Genomic DNA, 23,611 nt, shown 5'->3' with positions numbered 1-23,611 from the left:
GTAAGTGTTTCATTAGCTGCTTTGGCCTTCATTTTTGATTGTTCATGAAGATGAAGTGTTGCCAATTAGTGTCTGTTCCTCATCCTGCTTTATTTATCGCATGCATTTGTGCAATCTGATCATAACACCTTATTCATTTGTTTAGGAGCTGGTGGATTGCCAGCAGTGGTTGCCAGTGGTTTTTAGCAGCGCCATGCGCACATTAAGACACATCTACATACTCATACCAGAAAAAAAAGTGTATTAATTAAGCAGCAACTGAGCTGGGTGTGAGAGAGTTGACCTCTCTTGACAGATTAATAGACCGCTGAGGGAACTAGGCACACATACACACACACACAGAGCGAGAGAGAAAGACTTATTCATTTCATATTAATATTGACGACGTAAAACCTTGTCATAATGATGTGTTTTCTGTACACTCAAATCATGATTTGTAGACTTGATGAATTGGTGAATAGACTACATTAGTAAGAACTGTCAGTCGAATGGTGTAAGAGTCTGGATTTTTAGCAAGCACACTGAACTTTCAGTATGCCACTCAATGCTTTCTTTCTTCCATCCCCCTTTCTACTTTTTCCTCATTTTCTCTCCATCCCCTCCCTTGCTGGATGGGCTCATTTTTTCCACTCTCTCCAGGGAAACATTTTTTTCTGTAGTCATACGCCTCTGAGTGTAAGAGGTTTATGTTTGACTGAGTAAGTGTTTCATTAGCTGATATTAATGCTTTTTTGTCATAATATGCGTTTGAGTGGGTGTGTGTGTGTGGTCCCAGATAATTTTTTGATCTTAATCACTCTCTCTATTATAGATATGCATGTTTGAGTATGTAACGCATTATCATCATGCAGAAAAGAGGTGATAAAAACAAATGTTGTTTCCCTCTATACTTGAGTGTTTGTGTGAGAGCTTTTACAGCTGGTTCCAATTAACTCAATTTACCGTTTTATGATGATATAATTCATGTATTATATAATTTGTGGAGCAAGGCTCTGTCACAACCTTCAGCAATGATCTAAATCTATTCTGTATCATTATTTAATACTGTGTGTGTCACAGATTAGTCCAATATCATCCATTTTAGGACATTTTTTTAGGGCATGCGATTTCTAAGCTTTGGGACTTTTTTGAAGTGTTTCGGAGCATTATATCGTAATATTAACACACCTCAAAAAGGTATTCCCAGTGAAACCTTCTGTATTTTGGGTTGGGACATGTATATTTAATCTATATTGATGGATTTCTTTAGGCTTATATATTAAAAAAATCAACCATTGAAACAAATTGAGAAACATTTAATGTCATTTTGTGGTGTTACATACACAGATGTAAACAAGTCACTCATCTGAATGGTTTCAATACTACGATACTAGCACAAAAGTGTGATCAGCAAATCAACTATCAAGTGGGATCTCGGTTAGTCACTCTGTATCACAGGCAGTATTACAAATGGTCCCACTTCACCTGCTCTACATTTTTGTCTCTTAGCGATTATGAGGCGAAACTATCTAGACACAGAAAGCTGCTCTATCAATGTTTTAAGCTGAAGTGTTTTTTTTTTTAACTTAATATGCAATAACAGTACAAGTAAGTAAACTGTAGGTTGATTTTCCTGAAAACTGTAAAAACTGTGACTGCGGTGCAGTCAACAATGTGTCAATGTGTCTTTGATCATTGCCCACAAACAGCAACACTGATTCAATGATTTTGGGATGAGCTATCTTAATGTCTGACCAATAACAGATGAGTGGAATGTTCAGGAAACCTTTTTAATAACAAACATATATTTTTTGCAATGTCCATTTTATTACTAGTGCTGCAGAAATTCCACAGAAAACTATTTAAATAAGTATAAATTAGGAAGTTGTGACAGATTATTATATACAAAACTGAACTTCTGCAATTTTCTATTTTTCATTCACTTTATTTTCCATTGTGTGTGTGCGTGCAGTGTGTATTTTAAGCCCTTAAGCCTCACGATTAATATGTGAAACTAAGTAAAGGCCAACTGTGTCCCAGAATCCTGGCAAAACTCTGTGAGCCTTTGTGTGTTCAGTAATACCAGCAGGAATCTGGTCCTACCTGAGGAGCCGAGATTGGAAAATGATGTAATTTTGTGGCTATGAAAAATAACAAATGATTTAGGTTCGACTCTGCCCTTGTGCTTATTAGGAAAACAAAACTAGCTGGTCAGCCGCAGTGAGTGTGATGTAAGCAGAAGCATTGGAAAAGAGTGGATTTCACACAGTTTTGCAATAGGAAGTTAAAGCAATAATGCTGAAACTTTTTGTACATTTTGATGGATTTATAATTAGTATAAATGTCTTTTTTTATCTCTAATTTAGAATTTTTTATTGCAAATCATATTCTCAGTATGACTGAAAATTAAAAGTATTCAATTAATTTCCCATAATCGCTCCACCCTATTAGACTGGGTAAACCCAGCCTGATCTGCTGGCGATTAGATTTCGCCCTGCAACTCAGTCTGGAAACCTGTACATTAATTTCTGCTTCTGTTACACTTTTGCGGGAACCAATCACAGACTGGATTATCCACCTGGTGCGCTATTGGCAGGTTTAACACAATGACAGATAGAGAAACGATGGGTTGCCCATTGATCACACCTCTTGTGGTCTGATTGGTTGACCGACTATCCAATTGCATACAGAGTTATTTGAATTATGCTAATTTATCACGACTCTTGTGCAGTAGAAAATACATAGCAGACTCCCTAGACCAGTGTTTAATCTTAAATTGAGCTTGGTCTGTGATAACCAGACAGCCACTCAATATCAGGAAGGATGAACTGATCACTCAGTATAGCTTACTTCCCTTTTCTTCTCACACATTTCTGTCATCATGCACATCATATTTTGCTCATCTTCTAAGAAATACTGCCTTATATCATTGCCTCTATCTCCCTAAAAAGTGTGTCTTGTCAAAGCAAGGGATACGTCTGCTCTTTATGGGGGGAGGGGGGGGGGGGAAATACTATTTCTCTGGGTGAGAAATGTCTGCCAACTTCCAGCGACCTCTGATCTTAATCAATTTTCTTTCTTTTGTATGCAGGTACACTGATCTCTCACCATGGCTCCGTTCCTGCGGATTGCCTTCAATGAGTTTAACCTGGGAGACCTTCCTCCTATGACAGAGCAACCGTTCTGTGCCATCAAAATGAAGGAATCGCTCAGCACAGGTCAGTGAGGCTTTCAAACAGAGAGTTTGCTTTCTGCAAGGTACAATTCAAATTATGGTATTGTTTTCTCAGCTTCTCAAGATATGCAAAATGCAGTGCTGCCTTGAATCTTAGAAGGCATCATCATTTCATTAGCATTCATTTCTCCACCCAGAGCGAGGGAAGACGCTGGTCCAGAGGAAGCCCACTATGTACCCTGCGTGGAAATCCCCGTTTGACGCCCACATCTATGAGGGCCGTGTCATACAGGTGCTCCTGATGAAAACAGCAGAGGAGACTCTGTCGGAAGCCACGGTCGGGGTCTCTGTCATTGCTGAGCGCTGCAAAAAAGGCAATGGTCGTGCAGAGTTCTGGGTAGACCTGCAGCCCTCTGGGAAGGTGATGATGTCTGTGCAGTTCTTTGTCGAGGATTCAGACCTAGGTGGGTACATAAAAAGGTATACAATGTTCAAAAGTATGGGGATTTTTTGTTTGTTTTTGAAAAAACAAAAGTTTTTGGAAAACTTCATCCTTCCCTTGCATCGAAGCAGAAACCTCCACCAGTTTCTGTTGAAGCCAATATGGAAGTAACTTAAACTGCAATTCATCGACTGGCCACTAGGGACAGGCTCCAGAAGGGAGCAGAATCTAATTGAGCCTCATGTTAAAATTCCCAACTTTACAGCAGAAAAAAAACATATTTACAGCCTGGTATAAATTGTGGTTTTGGTCTTTACGGCTAATTTTGCGCTTTAGACAACTGTAGGGTGGGATTTTTTTTACAACTCATTTGTTTTCATTATATAAAGCCTCAAAGTTCTGCATAAATAAGGGCATGGTTACTTTGAGTGACAGGTGGATAGACATTTATCCGCTGTCTATTAGTTATTGCGTCACCTAAGCTCCCGCCCACATCCCGCCTCTTTGCCCATTTTCTGTTATCCGGGAGTGACACATGATGACGCACTGGCAAGATGCTCTACTTTACGCTTCAGAGGGGCTCATCGGAATCCTATGGGTCAACAAACACAACAAACAAACATATTGTTTTATTTCTCATCGACACGCGATTGATTGGACTATTATTTTTATATTACACATAGCCCACACGATCGGATGAAATAAGCGCGAACCACGTGCACACACATACACATTCGACGCCCATACGTGTCTGATTCCAGCGTACTAAAGGTATGTTTCTGTTAGACACATACACATAAGCAAAACGATCTATAACAATGTAGTACTATTACATTAAAAAAAAACACGTTTTACTCATGTGTGTTGCACCATTCCTGTCGGATCCAAATTGTGTTCTTCCACAACCAGGAATAGCGCAATATCTTAATCTTCCTCTGCATATTTATTGTTGTTGACCAGCTAGCACGAGCCCTCCATGAGTCGGTGGGCGGGCTACTGGATTAGATGTGCTGTAGATTCTGTAGATGCGGTGTTTCGTCGCGCACTGACGTCAGTATAAAGCACAGGACGGTTTGCTGAGCCTGGTGTCTATAAAAGCTTTTCTTTGACTAACAATGACGTTTTCAGCTCTGAAACTTAGAGGATATTCTTATACTACTATGACTTTTTATATATCAAAAGCTCAAGGGAAAGTTGATTCCTCAATTCATCACCCATTTAATAATAATAAAAAAGGTTCCGGTCAAAATGGGGAAGGATGGAGCCTCTTATAATCACAAACAGTAATCTTGTGCAATATTGCAATTTAAAACGGGTTTCAGTCTTAATTGTCAGATGATCATTCAGGAATCATTCTAATTTGCTTATTTAAAATAAAAATAAAAATTATTATCAATGCAAAGAGTTTTACTGCTTTTTTGTTTTTGTAACCTCATAAATGTCTTATGATCAATATAATGCATCGTTATTGAATAAATGTATTAATTTCTTTCTTAAAAAAAAAGAAAGAAAATAAAAGCTTCTGTACCAAAGAAAATCTCTTCCTTAACTTTTTTTTTTTGTTGTATTTTTAAAACCTTAATTTGAAACCCACAGAAGCCTTGTGACTATTTCTATCAGTAGCATCTCCTCTTTTTGTTTTCCTTTGTTCCACTCTGGCTTTCCCCTCTTTCTTTAAATTCAATCTTTTTTCCATTATCTCACCAACTCAGTCCTGTCAGCTGGTATCTGTCCTGTTTTTGCTTACTCATGCTGTCTTACTCATGTTTTCATGCTGGTGTTTTGTTTTGAGTCCTCTTACTCTGGCATCTAATCTGTTTTTTTAACATTATAGCATATTTGCTTACTATATCTCAAAAAATATAACTGGTGTTACTGTACTGCAGGGCTATTCAAATCTTACCCTGGAGGGCCAATGCACTGCAGAGTTTAGCTCCAACCCTGATCAAACACACCCACCTGTGATTTTCTAATGATCCTGGAGACATTGATTAGCATGTTCAGGTGTGCTTGATTAAGGTTGGAGCTAAACTCTGCACTGCATCGGCCCTCCAGGGTAAGATTTGAACAGCCCTGCTGTACTATAAAGACATATTTTCACAGTAATATTTTGGAAATACTAGTCTTTTTAGTCCAACAATAATTGGATCATACACTCTCTGGCTCTGTGCCAGAGGGCAAAACCATCAATCTCAATCCGTGAGAGTTTTGTTTCTAACTTTCAGCAGGAAATGAGTTGATGGTAATCTGTAAAAATGCTAAAGGCACCATAAACAGAATTATCATTAAGCACCACATATTTAGTGTCTGAAAGCCAGTGAAGTTAATATTTAAGTTATGTATTAATAACCATCCCATTTAAGGGGATAATTATTATATATCTAATTATCAATCATTCCAATCTTTTTTTTTTGTGCCATATTTATTTTTATTTTATTCTTTTTTTTTTTATTACAACATGAGTTTAAAAGAAAAGGCAAATGAGTTTTAAACAACATAGCAGTGAATATAGTTTGACTTTTCATTTTCTGGTAAAGTTTCCATCATTTTAAAACAAATTTGAATTTAGTAAAGAGAAATACATGTTCTATTTAAAAAAAACTGTTCTAACCTGTTTCACAGAATCAAAGTCCTCAATGATTGGGAAAGAGGAAGATGGCATCCTCACAATAAACCGAAGGAGAGGAGCCATCAAACAGGCCAAGGTTCACTTCATCAAGAACCACGAGTTCACAGCCACCTTCTTCAAACAGCCCACCTTCTGCTCCGTCTGCAGGGAGTTTGTGTGGTTAGTAAATAAATAAATGAATCAAATAAAAACAAATGATAATACAGATGCACTTTCATTGCACAGTAATCATCCCACAATCATCTCACAACTAATAGCCTGTACACACAATAACAGTAAAATGTAGGTAATAACTAGAGTTAACTAAAGAATACATTTGTCGCTACTGTAATCCTAGTGTGTTTTATGTGGATGCCAGGGTATGTGGTTGCTAGGACATTTATAAGTACGCTGTTTCTAATTTAAAGCCCGAGTCTTATACTATTAAAAATGAATCTGGACTGGTCCCTATATATGTACATTTTTTTTTTCTCTTTCAGTTTTTTTCACATTTTAATGTCCCTCATGCAAAAGAATGTAAATATATGATTGCTTAAAATAAATATATATTTTTTTAATCATGTCCATAGCAGTAGCTTTTCATCAGTATAAAACATTATATATGGTCTTATAAAACATATAAATGGTCTTCATCTGTAATACTGAGTGGTTCATGTGCTGTATGAATCGTTCAGCGGTAGATCACATTTAGTTTGAGGCAATGGCTTGTAGGTAAATATTCACCTCATCCAGCGCTATTTTTGTATTTTATCTTGAAAAATATCCAATTGGTATTTCAGTGTGAGAAACAATTCAGTGCATAAGTGATCTGTCTGAATGGCATGCCATTTTTTTTAATCCTGGACCAACAATTCTGTCCCAAAATGTAGTCCTAACCATATATCCCCTAAACCTAACCCTACCCATCAGTTTCCCCTAAAATCAGAGGGAAATAATAGATTAATAACACTGATGTAGAAGCACCTAACCCCTGGTTGTATGTCTAAACTTGAAATTAACTGTAAACTTGTCCCTCAAATCTGATTGGTTGATTGGAATGATGTTGATCCAGCACCATGTTGCACTTGAAATCAGGTTCCGCATCTGAATGAATCAGACAGAAATGCGAACAAAACCTGGCAAAAGAGTGATTCATTCACAAATGTGCCATCTGCCATTGGTCTACAGTAATCTCCAATTTGCTTGGATTTATTAGTAATATTTTACTAGGGAACAGTGGTATTTCAAGAGTCTAGCAATGCTGAAACTCCTGATCCCAAGTATTAGCAGTATACAGCAGTGCTTGTTAATGGAATGTGGTTCGTGATCTAGGCTGCGAAAGCAAAGCTTGCAGGTTCAATACCAAATTGGAATGACCCAGAAACTAGAGAATTACTGAGATTACACAGTAGCACTGATGTGCCCTTAAGCAATGTACTTCTCAGTCAAGGTGACGCATGGTCCTCTAATTGGCATACTATAACCGGTCAGTCCAGGGAGATGGGATCCAGCGAGATAAGTCACTATAAAAAAGGAAAAAAAAGCATCATTAATATCCAGTCACTGCAATTAAATAATCACTATTAGAAATCTGAAATTATTCAAAATTGTATCTCATGTAGGCATAAGAAAGTAATATCTGTATCAGTAGTACCTGGCAGCAATAATCTTGGTGTGTGTGTTTTTTAAGTCATAGTATTGGATAGCATCTGTGTTTGTGTGCGCAAACGCACTTGGTCTTTCCTCTGATATTTCAGCCGCCCCAGCAGAGTCCCTCGGGCTGTCTCCTTCCTGTGCAGCATGAGACAGATTGCTTTAGTGCTTTGTTCACACCGTGTATATAAATGTATTTGTTTTGGAGACAGCCAGTTCCCAAAAGTCTCCCTAATAAGAGTTTCAAATGTATACCGTTTGTGTACTAACAGTCTATTATCACCTGCTGTGTAGAAATATCAATAATCCAAATTTTGTTTATTTATTTTTGCCTTCTAGGGGTCTCAACAAACAGGGCTATAAATGTAGACGTAAGTATCTTTTTGTATCTATTGTAGATACTCCCATCTCTTTCTTAGTAAGAACACACTTTTGTTCCTTGAACATATCACAGATAACAGATCATATAATGTTGCAGTTTGACCGGTTTTTTTTTCTGTGTGGCACATAAATCATCCACTTATGTGGAATTAACATAATTATGGGCTCTTTTGAAATACATTTTTAATAAGATATTTTGTACCATTAAATTAATGAGAAGGTAATGAGAATGTAATTTACACACATTACACCCTACTTTCCCTCCCTCTTTCTTAGAATGCAATGCGGCCATTCACAAGAAGTGCATCGATAAGATCATTGGAAGATGCACAGGAACAGCAACCAACAGTCGAGATACAGTGGTAAGCATTAGAGTCCTGAATCTCTGACATTCAATTACAAATGATCAAAGCTCTTCAACAAGGGCCCCCTTAATTGTTTTAATATTTGTAAAAAATAATATAAAAAAAAAGCACACACAAAAATAGGAAATAATATTTATTATTTAATAGGAAAGCAATATTTAGCAAAACAACTATATACATACGTATATATATATATATATATATATATATATATATATATATATATATATATATATATATATATATATATATATATATATAAAAATATACTGTAAAAAATTATTTAGAAAAAAGTTACCTGGTTGCCTAAAATTTGAGTGTATTGAAGTTAAAATTTTGAGTTAATACAGTGAACATTTTTTTGAGGTTCGACAACCTTTATTAAAAGATTATTAAAAGATTTTGTAAGCATATTGGGTAATTGTGTGTGTTTTATTTCTGATGACGCAGTGACACATGCCAAATAGTGCTATTTTCATGATTTATCAAATTTTTTATGTGGTTCAGATACAATAATATTTTGAGTTTCTATTTATTAAACAAATTTCCTTCATTGTATTAACTCAAATTTTTAATTTCAATAAACTCAAAATTTGAAGGCAACCAGGTTACTTACTTTTTTAAGTTAAACCAACAAAAACCAATTAATTAATACTATTCACCAAGGACACATTTAAGATATGTATGTTTCTAAACATTTCTATTTGTATAATAGTAGTTTTTACTGTATTTTGTAATAAATTAATGCAGCCTTGATGAACTGCATAAAAAAACTTTCAAAAATCTTTAAATCATAAATAAAATTACAATTAAATAAATTGAATCCATATTTTTTTTTAAATATATATAAATGATATACTGTATATAGAAAGTATAATATGTCGCTCTGTACATAAATAGTGATTATTTTATAATATTATTTCTTTTGTAAATACATTTATAATTTATATAATTATTTTATAGCTTTGCACTGTAAACTATGTATCTCTCTGATGCCTGCTTAACTGTTTGGGTCTTATGGTCAAATTTTAAGGACCTGGAAAAAAATAAATAATAATTTGCAGTTCCAGAAGGCTTGTCCTTCTGTTTCCAATATCAATAATGAACAGAGCAGGGATCAAAATCTATCAGTAATCAATAGACGCTCATGATATTATAAAATCAATACAGCCATATTGCAAATACATTTGTGTCAATAAACTCAGAAGCAGCCCATTGTGCCACCTTATAACCAATCGCTCAAGCTTAACATTTTGGCATGGAGGCTAACAAGTTTTTTTTGCAATACTTTGAACCGGAGTCTGATTACAGTAGTCCTAGTGAGCAGTTCTGGGGTCGATGAGGCTATGAAGGGCCATCATGAGGCGTTTTCAGTCTGGTGCTGATGTTTCTTATGTCTGCAGTTTCAGAAGGAGCGTTTTAAGATTGACATGCCACATCGCTTCAAGACCCATAACTACATGAGCCCAACCTTCTGCGATCACTGTGGGAGTCTGCTGTGGGGAATGGTCAAACAAGGCCTCAAGTGTGAAGGTAAGGAAGAGGTTATTTTATCTCTTCCGTGCCTTATCTCCTTATGTCTTGTTTTCCTTTTTTGTTTCTTTCTCTGTTTTAATATCTAATGCAACTAACTCTCGCTGTTCAGAATGTAGTATGAACATCCATCATAAATGCCAGACCAAGGTTGCCAACCTCTGCGGAATCAACCAAAAGCTCCTGGCTGAGGCTTTGACACAAGTTAGCCTGGTAAGTGATTCAACCTCGTTTTCAAGGCATCTACAATAACATTTTGTAATTTATAAACCGTAAGGATTTTTTTTGGACATACTGTGTCATATTCTCTGTATTATTAGGATGTAACAAACCCCCAGAAATAAAGCAGACAAAATCTGACATGCTTAATATTTTCATTTATTAAAAAATCATTTAGAAATCTTCCACAAAGCGTCCAGATCCCACTCTGTCAGAGATTGGAATCTATCAAGCCATAGATAAAAACATGCCAGTGGACCCTAGTGGTGAGTTTCAATTACTGCATATTCCCTGCTGCATTATTGCTTCATTTATCTTTGATACATTTATATATTTGCTTAGCTTTTTTAATTAAATAGACAGTGGCTCCAAAACGTATTCAGACATTTGTCACATAAAAAATTCCATACATTTTATTTATATAAAAAATATCTAACTGTGACATCTGCAAATTATTATTGTCTTTTCTGTGTCAATACTTTTTTTTAGTGGATGTATGAAGTCACTCCTTCTCAAATTCACTTTCTGTGGCTGTAGAATCTTAAGAAAAACATGACAATTATATTGTTTCTGTGTTATAGTATCATTGAGATACTTTTAATAGTTATTCATAGTTTGAAATATTTATTTTCCTTTTATTTTCCGATTTAATTTTAGTTGGTTAGTTGTAGTAATATGGTTGTATTTGTTTCTTTAACTTTATTGTCTGTTTCCGTTTTCCTGGACAGAAATTCATCTTTGACACTGACAATACTAAACATCCACATATTGCATGATAAAACACATAAAACCAATTTGTCCCCATAAAAAAACATAAACACATAAGAAAAGAAAATACAATACTATTAATACAATATATATATATATATATATATATATATATATATATATATATATATATATATATATATATATATATATATATATATATATATATATATATATATATATATATATATATATATATATATATATATATATATATGCATTTTTACATGTCAATACAAGCACCTACCCTTGTAAATATATAGTTTTTGTCTTTTTAATAAAATGTCTATATCATTTTTAAACATTTTAATTTCAATTTTACTTATTTATTCTAATGGAGTTATTCTAGTACAATATGTTATACTTAATAGAAAATAAAATAATAAAACGTTTTTTCCCCAGTTAATGTTTATTTAAAACAAGGGAAATGTTTATTTAATGTTTTGGTTTTATAACCCTGCATTTTGTATGTTAATATGTGTACATTTGTGTTTGTAAGTGTTAGCGCAGGCATCTCAGTATGGAAAACTATGGGATGAAACAAACCCTGCCCCTCCCAGCACCAACATCCCATCCCGGGTCTCCATAAGCAACTTTGTGTTCCATAAGGTACTGGGCAAAGGCAGCTTTGGAAAGGTAAGAAACACACACATAGTGTACTGATTTCTGCATCGAATTATTATGAGGTCCAGACTTTAAACAGTTCCCATGTCCTGTTAGGTTTTGCTGGCTGAGCTCAAAGGAAAGGGGGAATATTTTGCTGTAAAAGCCCTGAAGAAGGATGTTGTGCTTATGGACGATGATGTGGAGTGCACAATGGTGGAAAAAAGAGTGTTGGCATTAGCCTGGGAAAACCCTTTTCTCACACACCTCTACTGCACCTTTCAGTCAAAGGTGAGTGTTCTTACAAATAATAATGTTACATCTACAATATCTTTTAAAAGTTTGGGGTCAGTAAGAAATGAATAGTGATAATTGTATTCATCAAGGATGCATTAAATGAATCAAAACTGACAGTAAAGATATTTATAACAATTTTTTTTTTTTCAATAAATTAACATTTCTATTCATCAAAGAATTGGTTTCTACAAAAGTGTTAAGAAGCACAGCAGTTTTTTATAATAATGAATATTTCTCGAGCAGCAAATCAGCATATTAGAAGGATTTCTGAAGGATCATGTGACACTTAAGACTCGAGTAATGATGCTGAAAATTCAGCTTTGCCATCACAGGAATACATTACATTTTAAAATATATTAAAATAGAAAACAGTTTACATTTTCAATATATAATATTACTGTTTTTACTGTATTGTTCATCAAATAAATGCATCCTTGATGGGCATAAGGGGCTTTCTGTCAAAAATATATATATAAAGTCGTATATATATCATATCGCATGATTATCTAAAACACTGTATTATGTCTAATATGTTTTATTTTATTTTAGAATAAAATGGTTCAATGTTCAATATGGAATGTGGTCCTACAAAGTAAAATATCTTTCTGTCAAATGACGTAAATCAAATGTAAAACTCTTACAGGAACAATGCTTTATCATTACTGTAATGCGTGCCGAAGAACTCGTTCGCCCTGTTTCACTTGCTATGTTTCCATGACTATCAACATGTCAGCCTGATTAGCCGTGGATTTGATGTTGAACATTATGTGAAAGGCATGGAATGTTGTAAACACATGAATATTGCTTTTTTGTTGACAGGCTCACACAAATATCTAACTAAGTTCATTTGATTTAGAATAATTTCTTATGGTGCATATAATATATTGTCACAATCCACTGTCTCTCAATAATGATGTGCGTTTATCAATAGGAGCACTTATTCTTTGTGATGGAGTATCTGAATGGAGGAGATCTGATGTTCCACATTCAGGACAAGGGCCGTTTTGATTTGTACAGAGCCACGTAAGTAACATGCGTTCTGCATAAATAATCTCAAAACAGTTAAGCATTTACTGTAGCATGTCTATATTAATTATTTTCCATAATCAAGAAAAACAATTTTATAATTATTTTTTTAAATAATTGTTGTTGTTTTGGTCAAACTGTTTCCTGTCACAGGTTCTATTCTGCTGAAATCATCTGTGGACTACAGTACCTCCACTCTAAAGGCATTGTATACAGGTGAGATGAATGTTCCTGTGGTCTGATGACTGAGGATTCTCTCACAGAGATGCACTCAAAAGTTATAAATCTGCTATTGTATATTTAGGGCCAGATTACAGGGCAACAGAAACAGGGCAAATTAGCGTGAGAGCACAGAGAGAGTGGAAAATGATCTACTGAAGATGCACAAATTAAAGAACACAGACACAGCTGGATCATTTTTGAAAATGACCAACGCAATCTACCAAGAGCAGCGCAAATTAGCGTCTGGTTTAACCCTAGTTTGTGCTCTGGGGTCTATATGACCCCAAAGCACTTTTCTTTAGTTAAAAAAAATGGTTCCCTTTATCTCAGTGGAATAAAACTTTGTGACTTTTCCTAAGTTATCTATCTGTACATGCACAAAAAAACTGGGCTTGATTCGGTTGTTCTAAAGGCATGTAAAAAAATTTGTCACACTCAGGAGCTTTGGGGTCAATATGACCCCACATTGAAATGAATGGGAAAATCGAAAAAAAATTGTTTTTTATTTTTCATTTGTCAAAAAAAATATATAAATCCAGAATAAATCTGAAAATTTCCATACCACAATGAAGCCCTGGTACTAGAGCACAAATGTAAAGTGGAACGAACATGATCACTTGCACACACACATGCTCACGCACACAAACACACATAAACAAACACACAGGAGTGACTCCAATTGAAAGCATTTTTTTTAGAAATTGACAAATAAAATCAATAATTCCAGAAAAAAATCTGAAAATTTCTACACAGAAATGAAGGCCTGGTACTAGAGCAAAAATGCAATGTAGAAAAGACATGCTCACTCAAACACACACACACACACACACACACACACACACATACATACATACTAACAGGAATGACTGCCATAGCCAAATAAAATCAGCCACAAATGCAGAACAAAGATAAAAGGGGTGAGACCTAATGCACGCACACACACACACACACACACACACACACACACACACACACACACACACACACACACACACACACACACGCACGCACGCACGCCCGCGCACATGTGCACGCATACACGCACATGCGTACTGAGGCACCACCCACATGCGCACTGGCGCATTACGCACGTGCGCCTATGCGCACGCGCACATGGGCACGCGCGCACACACACACAGAGAGAGAGAGAGAGAGAGAGAGAGAGAGAGAGAGAGAGAGAGAGAGAGAGAGAGAGAGACAAAGAGAGGGAGAGAGAGCATCTATTGAATTTGTCAAATGAAATCAGCAACAAATGTGAGTACCTGAGTGAATCAGTGAGACCTAATGCATGCACACACACACACACACACACACACACACACACACACACACACACACACATACACGCAGAGAGAGCAAGGGAGAGATGAAAGGAAACTGACCCGTTCAACTTTGAGAAAGTTTACTCTGAGATCTAAGAGCTGCAACTTTGTTTTGAAAGCAAAGTAATTGTTCCCATAACATATATTCCCATACAAAAGAGGGCCAGAGCATGGACTGATTTTTGTTCATGATACATGTTCATTCACAACATTCTGAACTGCTTTTTTACCATGTGAATTATGTAATAATTTTTGTAGCTAGTTATTGCTTTTATGGTCAGTGTTCAGAATTTGATTATCAAAAAATTATATTGTTATTCAATGTTCATTCTTCACTCCTGGTCATTTATGCATATTGCTGCTGTTTTTTTATATATATATTATTAAATTAATATCTTCAAAATTCTAAAGTTAATAATTTTTTTCCACATTTGGTTCATTAAAATAAATAATATTCAACTACAATCCGATTCTAAGTCTTGTACTTTAGGTGTTTCTTATGTGGCGATTTATGTGGTATTTTGTTAAAACAGACATTTCAAAACTTATCAAAAACTACCAAAATTCTACTATTTGAAGGAATATTTATTTTTTTATGTCTTGTATAATGTTTATACATGTATAAATTCACAAAATGTATAACAAAAGTTATGATATGAGCAGTTGGCCACATCCAGTAAAATGAATGGATCTCTATTGCCCCCTATGGACAAAACAATTTCTTTCTTAAATTGTAATTCCTTCAAGTTTGTCTTTGACCAACAGATGGCAGAATTGTACAGCTAACACCTATATCAATATCCAGAAACAAATTCATTTTAATTTAGATCATGATTTAAGTATTTTTTTCATAAAAAATTGATATTTCACACGCAAGCTAATGGTATAAATGAGGATTTGTGTGGTAAATAGGTACAAAAGTACTTTGAATATCCAAAAACACAGCATTACTGTATAGATGAGAAGTGAACAAAAAAAATAATATATTATATGTAATATTAAAAATGTATATTTTTTTTACAATCACTCTTTACATTTTGGGGTCATATAGACCCCAAATGCACTGAGTGTAAACAGGAAACTAAGGACATATTAGGGTTAAGACGCGCTTTTTGGGCCTTAAATAATAGCGCAAACATCAGTAAATTGACGAGCGCAAACCTTATTAAATGACCTTGTGTGATTCATTTAAATACTCTCTTCACAAAAGTTTTGCGTCTGAAAGGGAAACTCCTACAAATGCAAATGCACTAAGTTCAGCCACAAAAATAACCTTGGCATTGCCTTTTCAGCGCATATTTTTCACTGCATGTCTTTAGTAAATCCTGACAATAGGTTTTAAATGCCAAAAGAGGGTTTGCACTGGTGCAAGCTGTTAGTAAAACTGGCCCTTACACTCATATTGAAGAAACTCTTATGATTTTTTTTTTTTGTCTAGGAAACTGCATTTTTTATTATATGTAAATTTGTATTGTTTTATATATTTAGTAAGTTAATACTTTTATTCAACAATGATGCATTAAATGAATCAAAAGTAACAGTAAACATTTATAATCTTACAGGAGATTTCTATTTCAAATAAATGCTGTTATTTTGAACTTTATATTCATTGAATCCAGCAAAAAAAAACTATTATGGTTTCCACAAAAACATTATTCAGCACAGACCTCAGACTTTTAAACCAAATAACTCAACTTTCACATGGACTTCCTGTCTTTTTTTTTCTTCCTAATCAGAGATTTAAAGTTGGACAATGTTATGCTGGATAAGGATGGACATATTAAGATTGCAGACTTTGGGATGTGCAAAGAGAACATGGTTGGAGAAAACAGAGCAACCACGTTCTGTGGCACACCAGATTATATTGCTCCTGAGATCCTGCTGGGACAGAAATACAGTTTCTCTGTGGACTGGTGGTCATTCGGCGTGCTGCTCTACGAGATGCTGATTGGCCAGTCACCGTTCCAAGGTGATGATGAGGACGAGCTGTTCGAGTCGATTCGCATGGATGTACCTCACTACCCACGATGGATTACCAAGGAGGCCAAAGACCTGCTGGAGAAAGTAAGTCTGACCCACTATTGTTTCTTAATGAACGCTGTCAGGATTGATGCTTTATAGAATCATTTACTTACTTGTACTTCAGGCTGGCACCCTTAGAGGAGCTTTATGTTCTCAAAATTGAAATCTGTGCCTTTTACATTTTCACAGTTATTTGAGCGGGATCCAACCAGACGGCTTGGTGTTGTGGGAAATATCCGTGGACATGCCTTCTTCAAGACAATAAACTGGCCTGCATTGGAGAAACGAGAGGTGTCTCCACCATTCAAGCCAAAAGTGGTACGATTTGTTAGATTTTACTTGTTTGATTTGAACAAAAGCTTATGAAACTATTTTCCCCTCAAAATGGGACACAACTCTCTGACAGATAAGCCAGGTTATAGATTATTATTTCTAAAAATCAGTTTTGTTACATACATACATACACACCGATCAGGCATAACTGGGTGATGGTTATGTTAGTGGGCACCTGTTAGTGGGTGGGATATATTAGGCAGCAAGTGAACATTTTACCACCTACCTAAGCATTGTTGCAGACCATGTAGACCCTTTCATGGATACAGTATTCTCTGGTGGCTGTGGCTTCTTTCAGCAGGATAATGCGCTTGCCACAAGGCAAAAATGGTTCAGAAATGGTTTGAGGAGCACAACGAGTTAAGGGGGTTAACTTGGCCTCCGAAATCCCAGATCTCAATCAAAATGAGTGTCTGTGGGATGTGCTGAACAAACAAGTCCGATCCATGGAGGCCCCACCTCACAACTTACTTGACTTAAAGGATCTGTTGCTAACATCTTGTTGTCATATACCACTGCACTCCTTTAGGGGTCTAGTGGAGTCCAAGCCTTGACTGGCCAGGGCTGTTTTGGCAGCAAAAGGGGGACCAATACATTATTAGGAAGGTGTTCATAATTTTATTCAGGATCGGTATATGTGTACACACACACACACACACACACACACACACACACACACACACACACACACACACACACACACACACACACACACAGTAAATGTAAATACACAATAGTGTCCAATATCTAAATGATCCTACAATTTCGATTAAACCATCAAGATCAGGCAAATATTGTATCTTTTTTTAAATATATTAAAATGAGCGAAGGACAAAACACTAAACTTGGTTAAGCTACAGCGATTTTAATAATAAATTTACTCGCCATTTTAATAAAAAAAAAACTCACAGGAAAAAGCATACATTGACTACAACATAATGAGGTATTAATATTTTGTTGGTTCTGTTTTGTTTTTGCATGTTTATAATTTCTTTGTATGACAACCTGGCCAAAAAGGATGTCGGCCCAAATTTACATTTGTTTCATTGTATTATCACAAATAAAATTATTACGTTTAAGTACAACTATGCAATTTGCTTACAAAATATTTAATAATAATAATAATAATAATAGATTTTATTTATAACTCACTTTTCATTCTGAAGAATCTAAAAGTGCTACAATGGAAAAGGGAAAATAACAAAAATGAAATTTAACAGATTTAATAATATTTGAATAAAGTGTAAAAAAAATTCTTGGCTGTATATATCACTTTTGGCCATTGTAACTAACTAAAATAAAATACGTTTGTTTTAATAAAGGCCTTCTGAAGCAAAGTATTGCATTTGTGTAAGAAAAATATCCATATTAACATTGTACTAAAATTACACATTTTTAGAGAGCTAAATAGAAATATCTAAATCATACAACAAAAGTGCTTAAAATAAAGGCAAATTCAAAATATGAATAAATACTTATACTTATATTTAAATAACACTTAAATAACTGCTATGAGGGCTGGTTTCACCTACATTCAAGATTGATTTTATTATTGAATCTGATTGCAAAGTGATGTGTGTTTGATAGCTTATTGCATATGTTGTAAGAATATACTGAACAAATAAAATAGTAAAATATCTGTCATAAATGTTAAGCCAGTGTATTTTTCGTGAAAACTACATTTAATGATAAACTAATAACCTTTGCCTTATCTGTGCTCTTATGATGCCATTACAGTAAGAGGAAATCTCTTTTAAAGAGTTCATATCATGTGATGAGGAATCAGATTTTCCTCTGCTGAGATAAGAGTTGGATTTACAATGGGAAAAATACTCTTAACTTTTACAAAACAAAACTTCCTCCTCAGCCCAAATGGAAAACTTTAACAAGTTACTGATGTTATACTGATTGCCATATTTACAGTCCACGTCAACAAAGCTTATTTGTTAATCAGAAACTTGACCCGCCCAGTCATTAGGTATTATTCCTACTATTCCTGTCTTCAGCATTCTAATATGCTGAACCTCTAAGTGGACATGATAACAGTAAATTGTGGGAAAATCTGACTAATCTTAACAATAATAATTTTTTGAATAGGGTCACTGTAATCTTAACAGTTGAGCAGCACATTTTAGTGTTCTTTTGAACTTTCTATTGATCAGAGCATCCTGAAAAACCTGAAGCACAACTGTTTTTAACATTGATAAAAAATAATAAAAAAGGTTTCTTGAGCATCAAATCATAATATTAGAATGATTTCTGAAGACTTGTGTGACACTGGCGTAATCATGCTGAAAATACAGCTTTACCATCACAGGAATAAATTAGATTTTTAAATATATTATCAAAATATAAAACCGTTTGAAACTTTTGAACAGTTGTATAATGCAGAACCCTTTTTGGTTATATGTAGTGCTGTGTTGAGGGTTCTTGTTTTTGTGTATTCTGCTATTTCAATGTGAAAAAAACACAAAAGACACAGTGATATTTGTGATCTCACCCACAAAAATGAACTCCTTCCCTTCATGATTATTTTCTGACTTCTCTCTGTTCCTTTACTTGCAGAAATCGGCCAATGACTGTAGTAACTTTGACCGGGAGTTCCTCAGCGAGAAGCCCCGTCTCTCTCAATGTGACAAGAACCTGATTGACTCTATGGATCAGACTGCCTTTAATGGCTTTTCTTTCATTAACCCCAAAATGGACACCATTCTGGAGAAATGAGACATTCTGGCCAAGGTCCTCTAAACCTGCCCATCTCAAATCAAAAATGGCATACAGGAGCCAGGAGTTCAACCAGTGTTACACTTGTTATACTTTCTGGATGGTCCAAATGGATAATAGATTTCTTCGTTAATCAAATGATCAAAACGCTCAATCAAAAAAACTTCTTTTAATGATGTATTATATTTGTTATTGTAATATCCCTAACATAATTGTAAATGTTCATTGGATTAAATAATACCTATCATATATATATATATATATATATATATATATATATATATATATATATATATATATATATATATATATATATATATATATATATATATATATATATATATATATATATATATATATATATATACAGTATAATACAGGCCAAAAGTTTGGACACATTACTATTTGTAATGTTTTTAAAAGAAGTTTCTTCTGCTCATCAAGCCTGCATTTATTTGATCAAAATGTTTTAATATTGTGATATATTATTACAATTTAAAATATTTGGTTTTCAATTTATTATACTTTACAATTAAATGATCATTTATTTCTGTGAAGCAAAGCTGAATTTTTCAGGATCGTTACTCCAGTCTTCATTGTCACCTGATTCTTCAGAAATCATTCTAATATTCTGATTTATTATGAGTGTTGGAAACAGTTCTGCTGCCAAATATATTTGATGAATAAACGGTTCAAAAGAACTGCATTTATTCAAAATAAAAACATATTTTCAAATAATATAAATCTCCTTTACTATCCATTTTTATCAATTTAACACATCCTTGCTGAATAAAATTATTGACTCCCCCCCCCCCCCCCCCCAAAAAAAAAAGACTGACCCCAAATTACTGACCAGTAGTGTATATTGTTACAAAGATTTCTATTTTTAAAGCATTTGCTTCTTTTTAATTTAATTTTTTACTTTTTATTCATCAAAGTATTATAAAAAAGTATCACATTATGAAAAAAATATTTAGCAGCAGAACTGTTTCCAACTTTGAAAATAAATCATCATATTAGAATGATTTCTGAAGGATCATGTGACACCGAAGACTGGGGAATGATCCTGAAAATTCAGGTTTGCATCACAGAAATAAATGATCATTTAAAGTATAATACATTGAAAGCCAATTATTTTAAATTGTAATAATATATCACAATATTAATTTTTTTCTGTATTTTTGATCAAATTAATGCAGGCTTGATGAGCAGAAAAAACTTTTTTCAAAAACATTACAAATAGTAATGTCTCCAAACTTTTGGCTTGTACTATATGTGTATATATATACACTCACAGACAAAAAGGGATACTGAGAGAAAGGGACTTGTATATTGTAGACTGTATAATATGCTGGGACTTTGCAATTTGATTGAATAGTGGCCTTTTTAAGACTCTTGAATTCTCCTTGTTCACCCTCATACGTTTCATTATTAAGCATAGACTCTCATACTAAGATTCATTTGCGGGATGATTTGGCCCTTTGTGCATCTATCCTTTTTTGTTGATCTGAAACTAAGTTTTATAGTGAAAGCTGTACTTTTAAAATGCAAATTTTCCCAGCGTGAGCTGGCATAAGCTCTTCTGTGCGTACACAAAATAGTGTTTTTTCCCACTATGGATCTATAAATCATGGAAGACTTTTGTAGGTGAACCTAAAACATCCGCACTATGAAAACTTTAGAAATATTAATGTCTTGCTAGACATTTCGTTCATGCATAGGTTTACTTTTATGGTACTGTAATAGGTAGCATGTATTGGTACTGAATATTAATGGGTGGAGGATATACATCTCCTGAGCAAGTGAGAGTATAAATATATGTACTGTTATTTAATGTTGGTATTTTAATATGTGATACTGTATATAACAATATATGTATATTGTTCTGAACTGTTGTTGATGTTACTGGAGTTTACTGGATGTTTTAATGTCTTTTTTTTTTTTTTTTTTTTTTTTTTTTACTGAATTTACTCCTCATAGCTCAACACCATTAAAGATTTCTTCAACTTTAATTTTGACTTTTGACGCGTTTCATTTGACAGCACCCATTATTTAGCATAAAATAGTCTCTGTCCAAAATGCCATGTTAGGCTATTACAACAGTAGCTACAAATGGGCAAACTGTTCGTAGCAACTGTTTGTGAGCTGTCACTCACTTATAAGTAAGAAAATAAGGTTTTAATGATATTACGTTTTAATATAGGTTCCAAAACGTATTGGTCGGATCAAATTGTTATTTTATTTTTTGCTAAGGAAGTGACATGCAGTTTGCTCAGTGTGTCTCGTGTAGCAACTTTGTGCTGAGCCATCATTAGCGACCATCACAGCCGCTTAAACTAATTCGAAAAGATTGAAATTACTGCCATCTAGCGGATATGGCTTTAAACTGCATGTTAAGCCTCTTTTGACCTAAAGATCCCAGAGCATTTCAGCACATTCAGATCAACCGCTATGTGCGTGACTAAAATTAACTTTTGATGCTTAAGTGTCTATAAAAGCCGTTGATGTACTTTACAAAGAGATGCGAAGTATAAATTAAAGAGCAAACTGTCTTGATTTTTTTACGTGAGCATTTTTACATGGCGGGTGTAAACAGTCACATGACCAGATCTGTTTAATTTCAGTTTGTCCCTCTGAAAGATGTCTAGGTCAAAGCTCCATGAAAGGAAGCACGTAAACATTTTAGATGCAACTACATAGGCTATGGTATTTTAAAGAGGTATTAATAATATAGGCCTATATAAAAAGTATCTTTCTTTTATAAATCATGTTCAAAATAGCATAGCTTACGTGTAAACATGTCAGTTGTCACATATGTGACCAGTAATTTTTTTGGAATGCAATGCACTGATTCACATTATAAAGCTGTCTTTTTCAAATATACATTTATTTAATTTTATTATATTTAAAGTTTTGCCACAATTTCCTGGCAATTATTCTACTTTTTTGGACCCTTCTGCTCAAAATAGTTAAGTTTTGCATAGGCTACTTTCATTTCTACAACTTTAACCATTTTTGTTTTCTTTTTTCGAAAAGGCATTTTGTGGGGCCATGATACTTAGACTTAGCTGGTAAAATACAAAGGTCTTAGAAAATAACTTGCAAAAATGCATTATATGACAAAGATTAGTCTACATTGTGTAAAACCAAGAATACAAGAAGTTATTTAGCCTATTTGTATTTTTAAAAGTAAATTAGTAAAAGTCTTTCAGATTCTCTCTCTTTTGTAGAGAAATTGCCTTAAATATGATACATTATTCAATAATTTATTTGATATTTGACCTACTTTATATGGATAAATACCAGTCCCTGACATATTATATATATATATATATATATATATATATATATATATATATATATATATATATATATATATATATATATATATATATATATAACATGTAAGAACTAGGCTTGTTGTGAAATGTTGACACAAAAGGCAGATTTTGTTCAAAACAGAAAATAAAGTTTTTGAATGAAACATGCACGTCCATTTATAGGAATTAATCATTTGTCAAATGGCTGTTTCCACATAGAAGCATCCAGAAAGATTATTTACACAGAGGAACTGGCTGCTCAGCGTGGCGCAGTTGTGTGTTAGATTAAGCTCTGTTTAATGGTACATTCTAGCCAATAGGACAAACACTTTCTGTACTGAACAAAACGGCATTGAGGCTGGGCGGCAAATGTTGTATACCACAACATGGACTGTATATTCTTTCCCAATAACTTATTTAAACCAGAATAATTGTTAACCTCCGCGCAGTAACGACATGAACAGGTTATGACTGTTGTAAGCTATCGTTTAATATTGCGTCCCACCGTTTTTATTGTTCAGTCTAGGAACGTTATAAGTAAAAGGTGTAATACGCAATAAAAGTGATATTTTAACGTCACTTTAGTGTTTCGGCGAGGCATTGTAAACATTGTGTTGAA

The 23,611-nt window shown here is 34.2% G+C and overlaps 1 protein-coding gene across 1 annotated transcript in view; it reads left to right on the top strand.

Moving 5' to 3' along the window:
* Positions 1-19,905, top strand: part of prkcdb (protein kinase C, delta b) — a 32,711-nt gene extending 12,806 nt beyond the window's left edge. Inside the window, exons 2-16 of the mRNA XM_067431297.1 lie at positions 3,071-3,197; positions 3,352-3,618; positions 6,219-6,384; positions 8,197-8,228; positions 8,515-8,600; positions 10,007-10,136; positions 10,249-10,349; positions 10,534-10,621; positions 11,623-11,759; positions 11,844-12,017; positions 12,955-13,046; positions 13,203-13,265; positions 16,330-16,657; positions 16,805-16,933; positions 19,514-19,905. Coding sequence (XP_067287398.1) covers positions 3,089-3,197; positions 3,352-3,618; positions 6,219-6,384; positions 8,197-8,228; positions 8,515-8,600; positions 10,007-10,136; positions 10,249-10,349; positions 10,534-10,621; positions 11,623-11,759; positions 11,844-12,017; positions 12,955-13,046; positions 13,203-13,265; positions 16,330-16,657; positions 16,805-16,933; positions 19,514-19,672 — 2,061 coding nt within the window. The 5' untranslated portion in view covers positions 3,071-3,088 and the 3' untranslated portion in view covers positions 19,673-19,905. The remainder of the gene's footprint in view (positions 1-3,070; positions 3,198-3,351; positions 3,619-6,218; positions 6,385-8,196; positions 8,229-8,514; positions 8,601-10,006; positions 10,137-10,248; positions 10,350-10,533; positions 10,622-11,622; positions 11,760-11,843; positions 12,018-12,954; positions 13,047-13,202; positions 13,266-16,329; positions 16,658-16,804; positions 16,934-19,513) is intronic.
* The last annotated feature ends 3,706 nt before the right edge of the window (positions 19,906-23,611 follow it).

Source organism: Pseudorasbora parva, chromosome 22 (genome assembly GCF_024679245.1).
Source record: "Pseudorasbora parva isolate DD20220531a chromosome 22, ASM2467924v1, whole genome shotgun sequence".
NCBI classification, from domain to species: Eukaryota; Metazoa; Chordata; class Actinopteri; order Cypriniformes; family Gobionidae; genus Pseudorasbora; species Pseudorasbora parva.
This window is presented reverse-complemented; position numbering and strand designations above follow the sequence as displayed.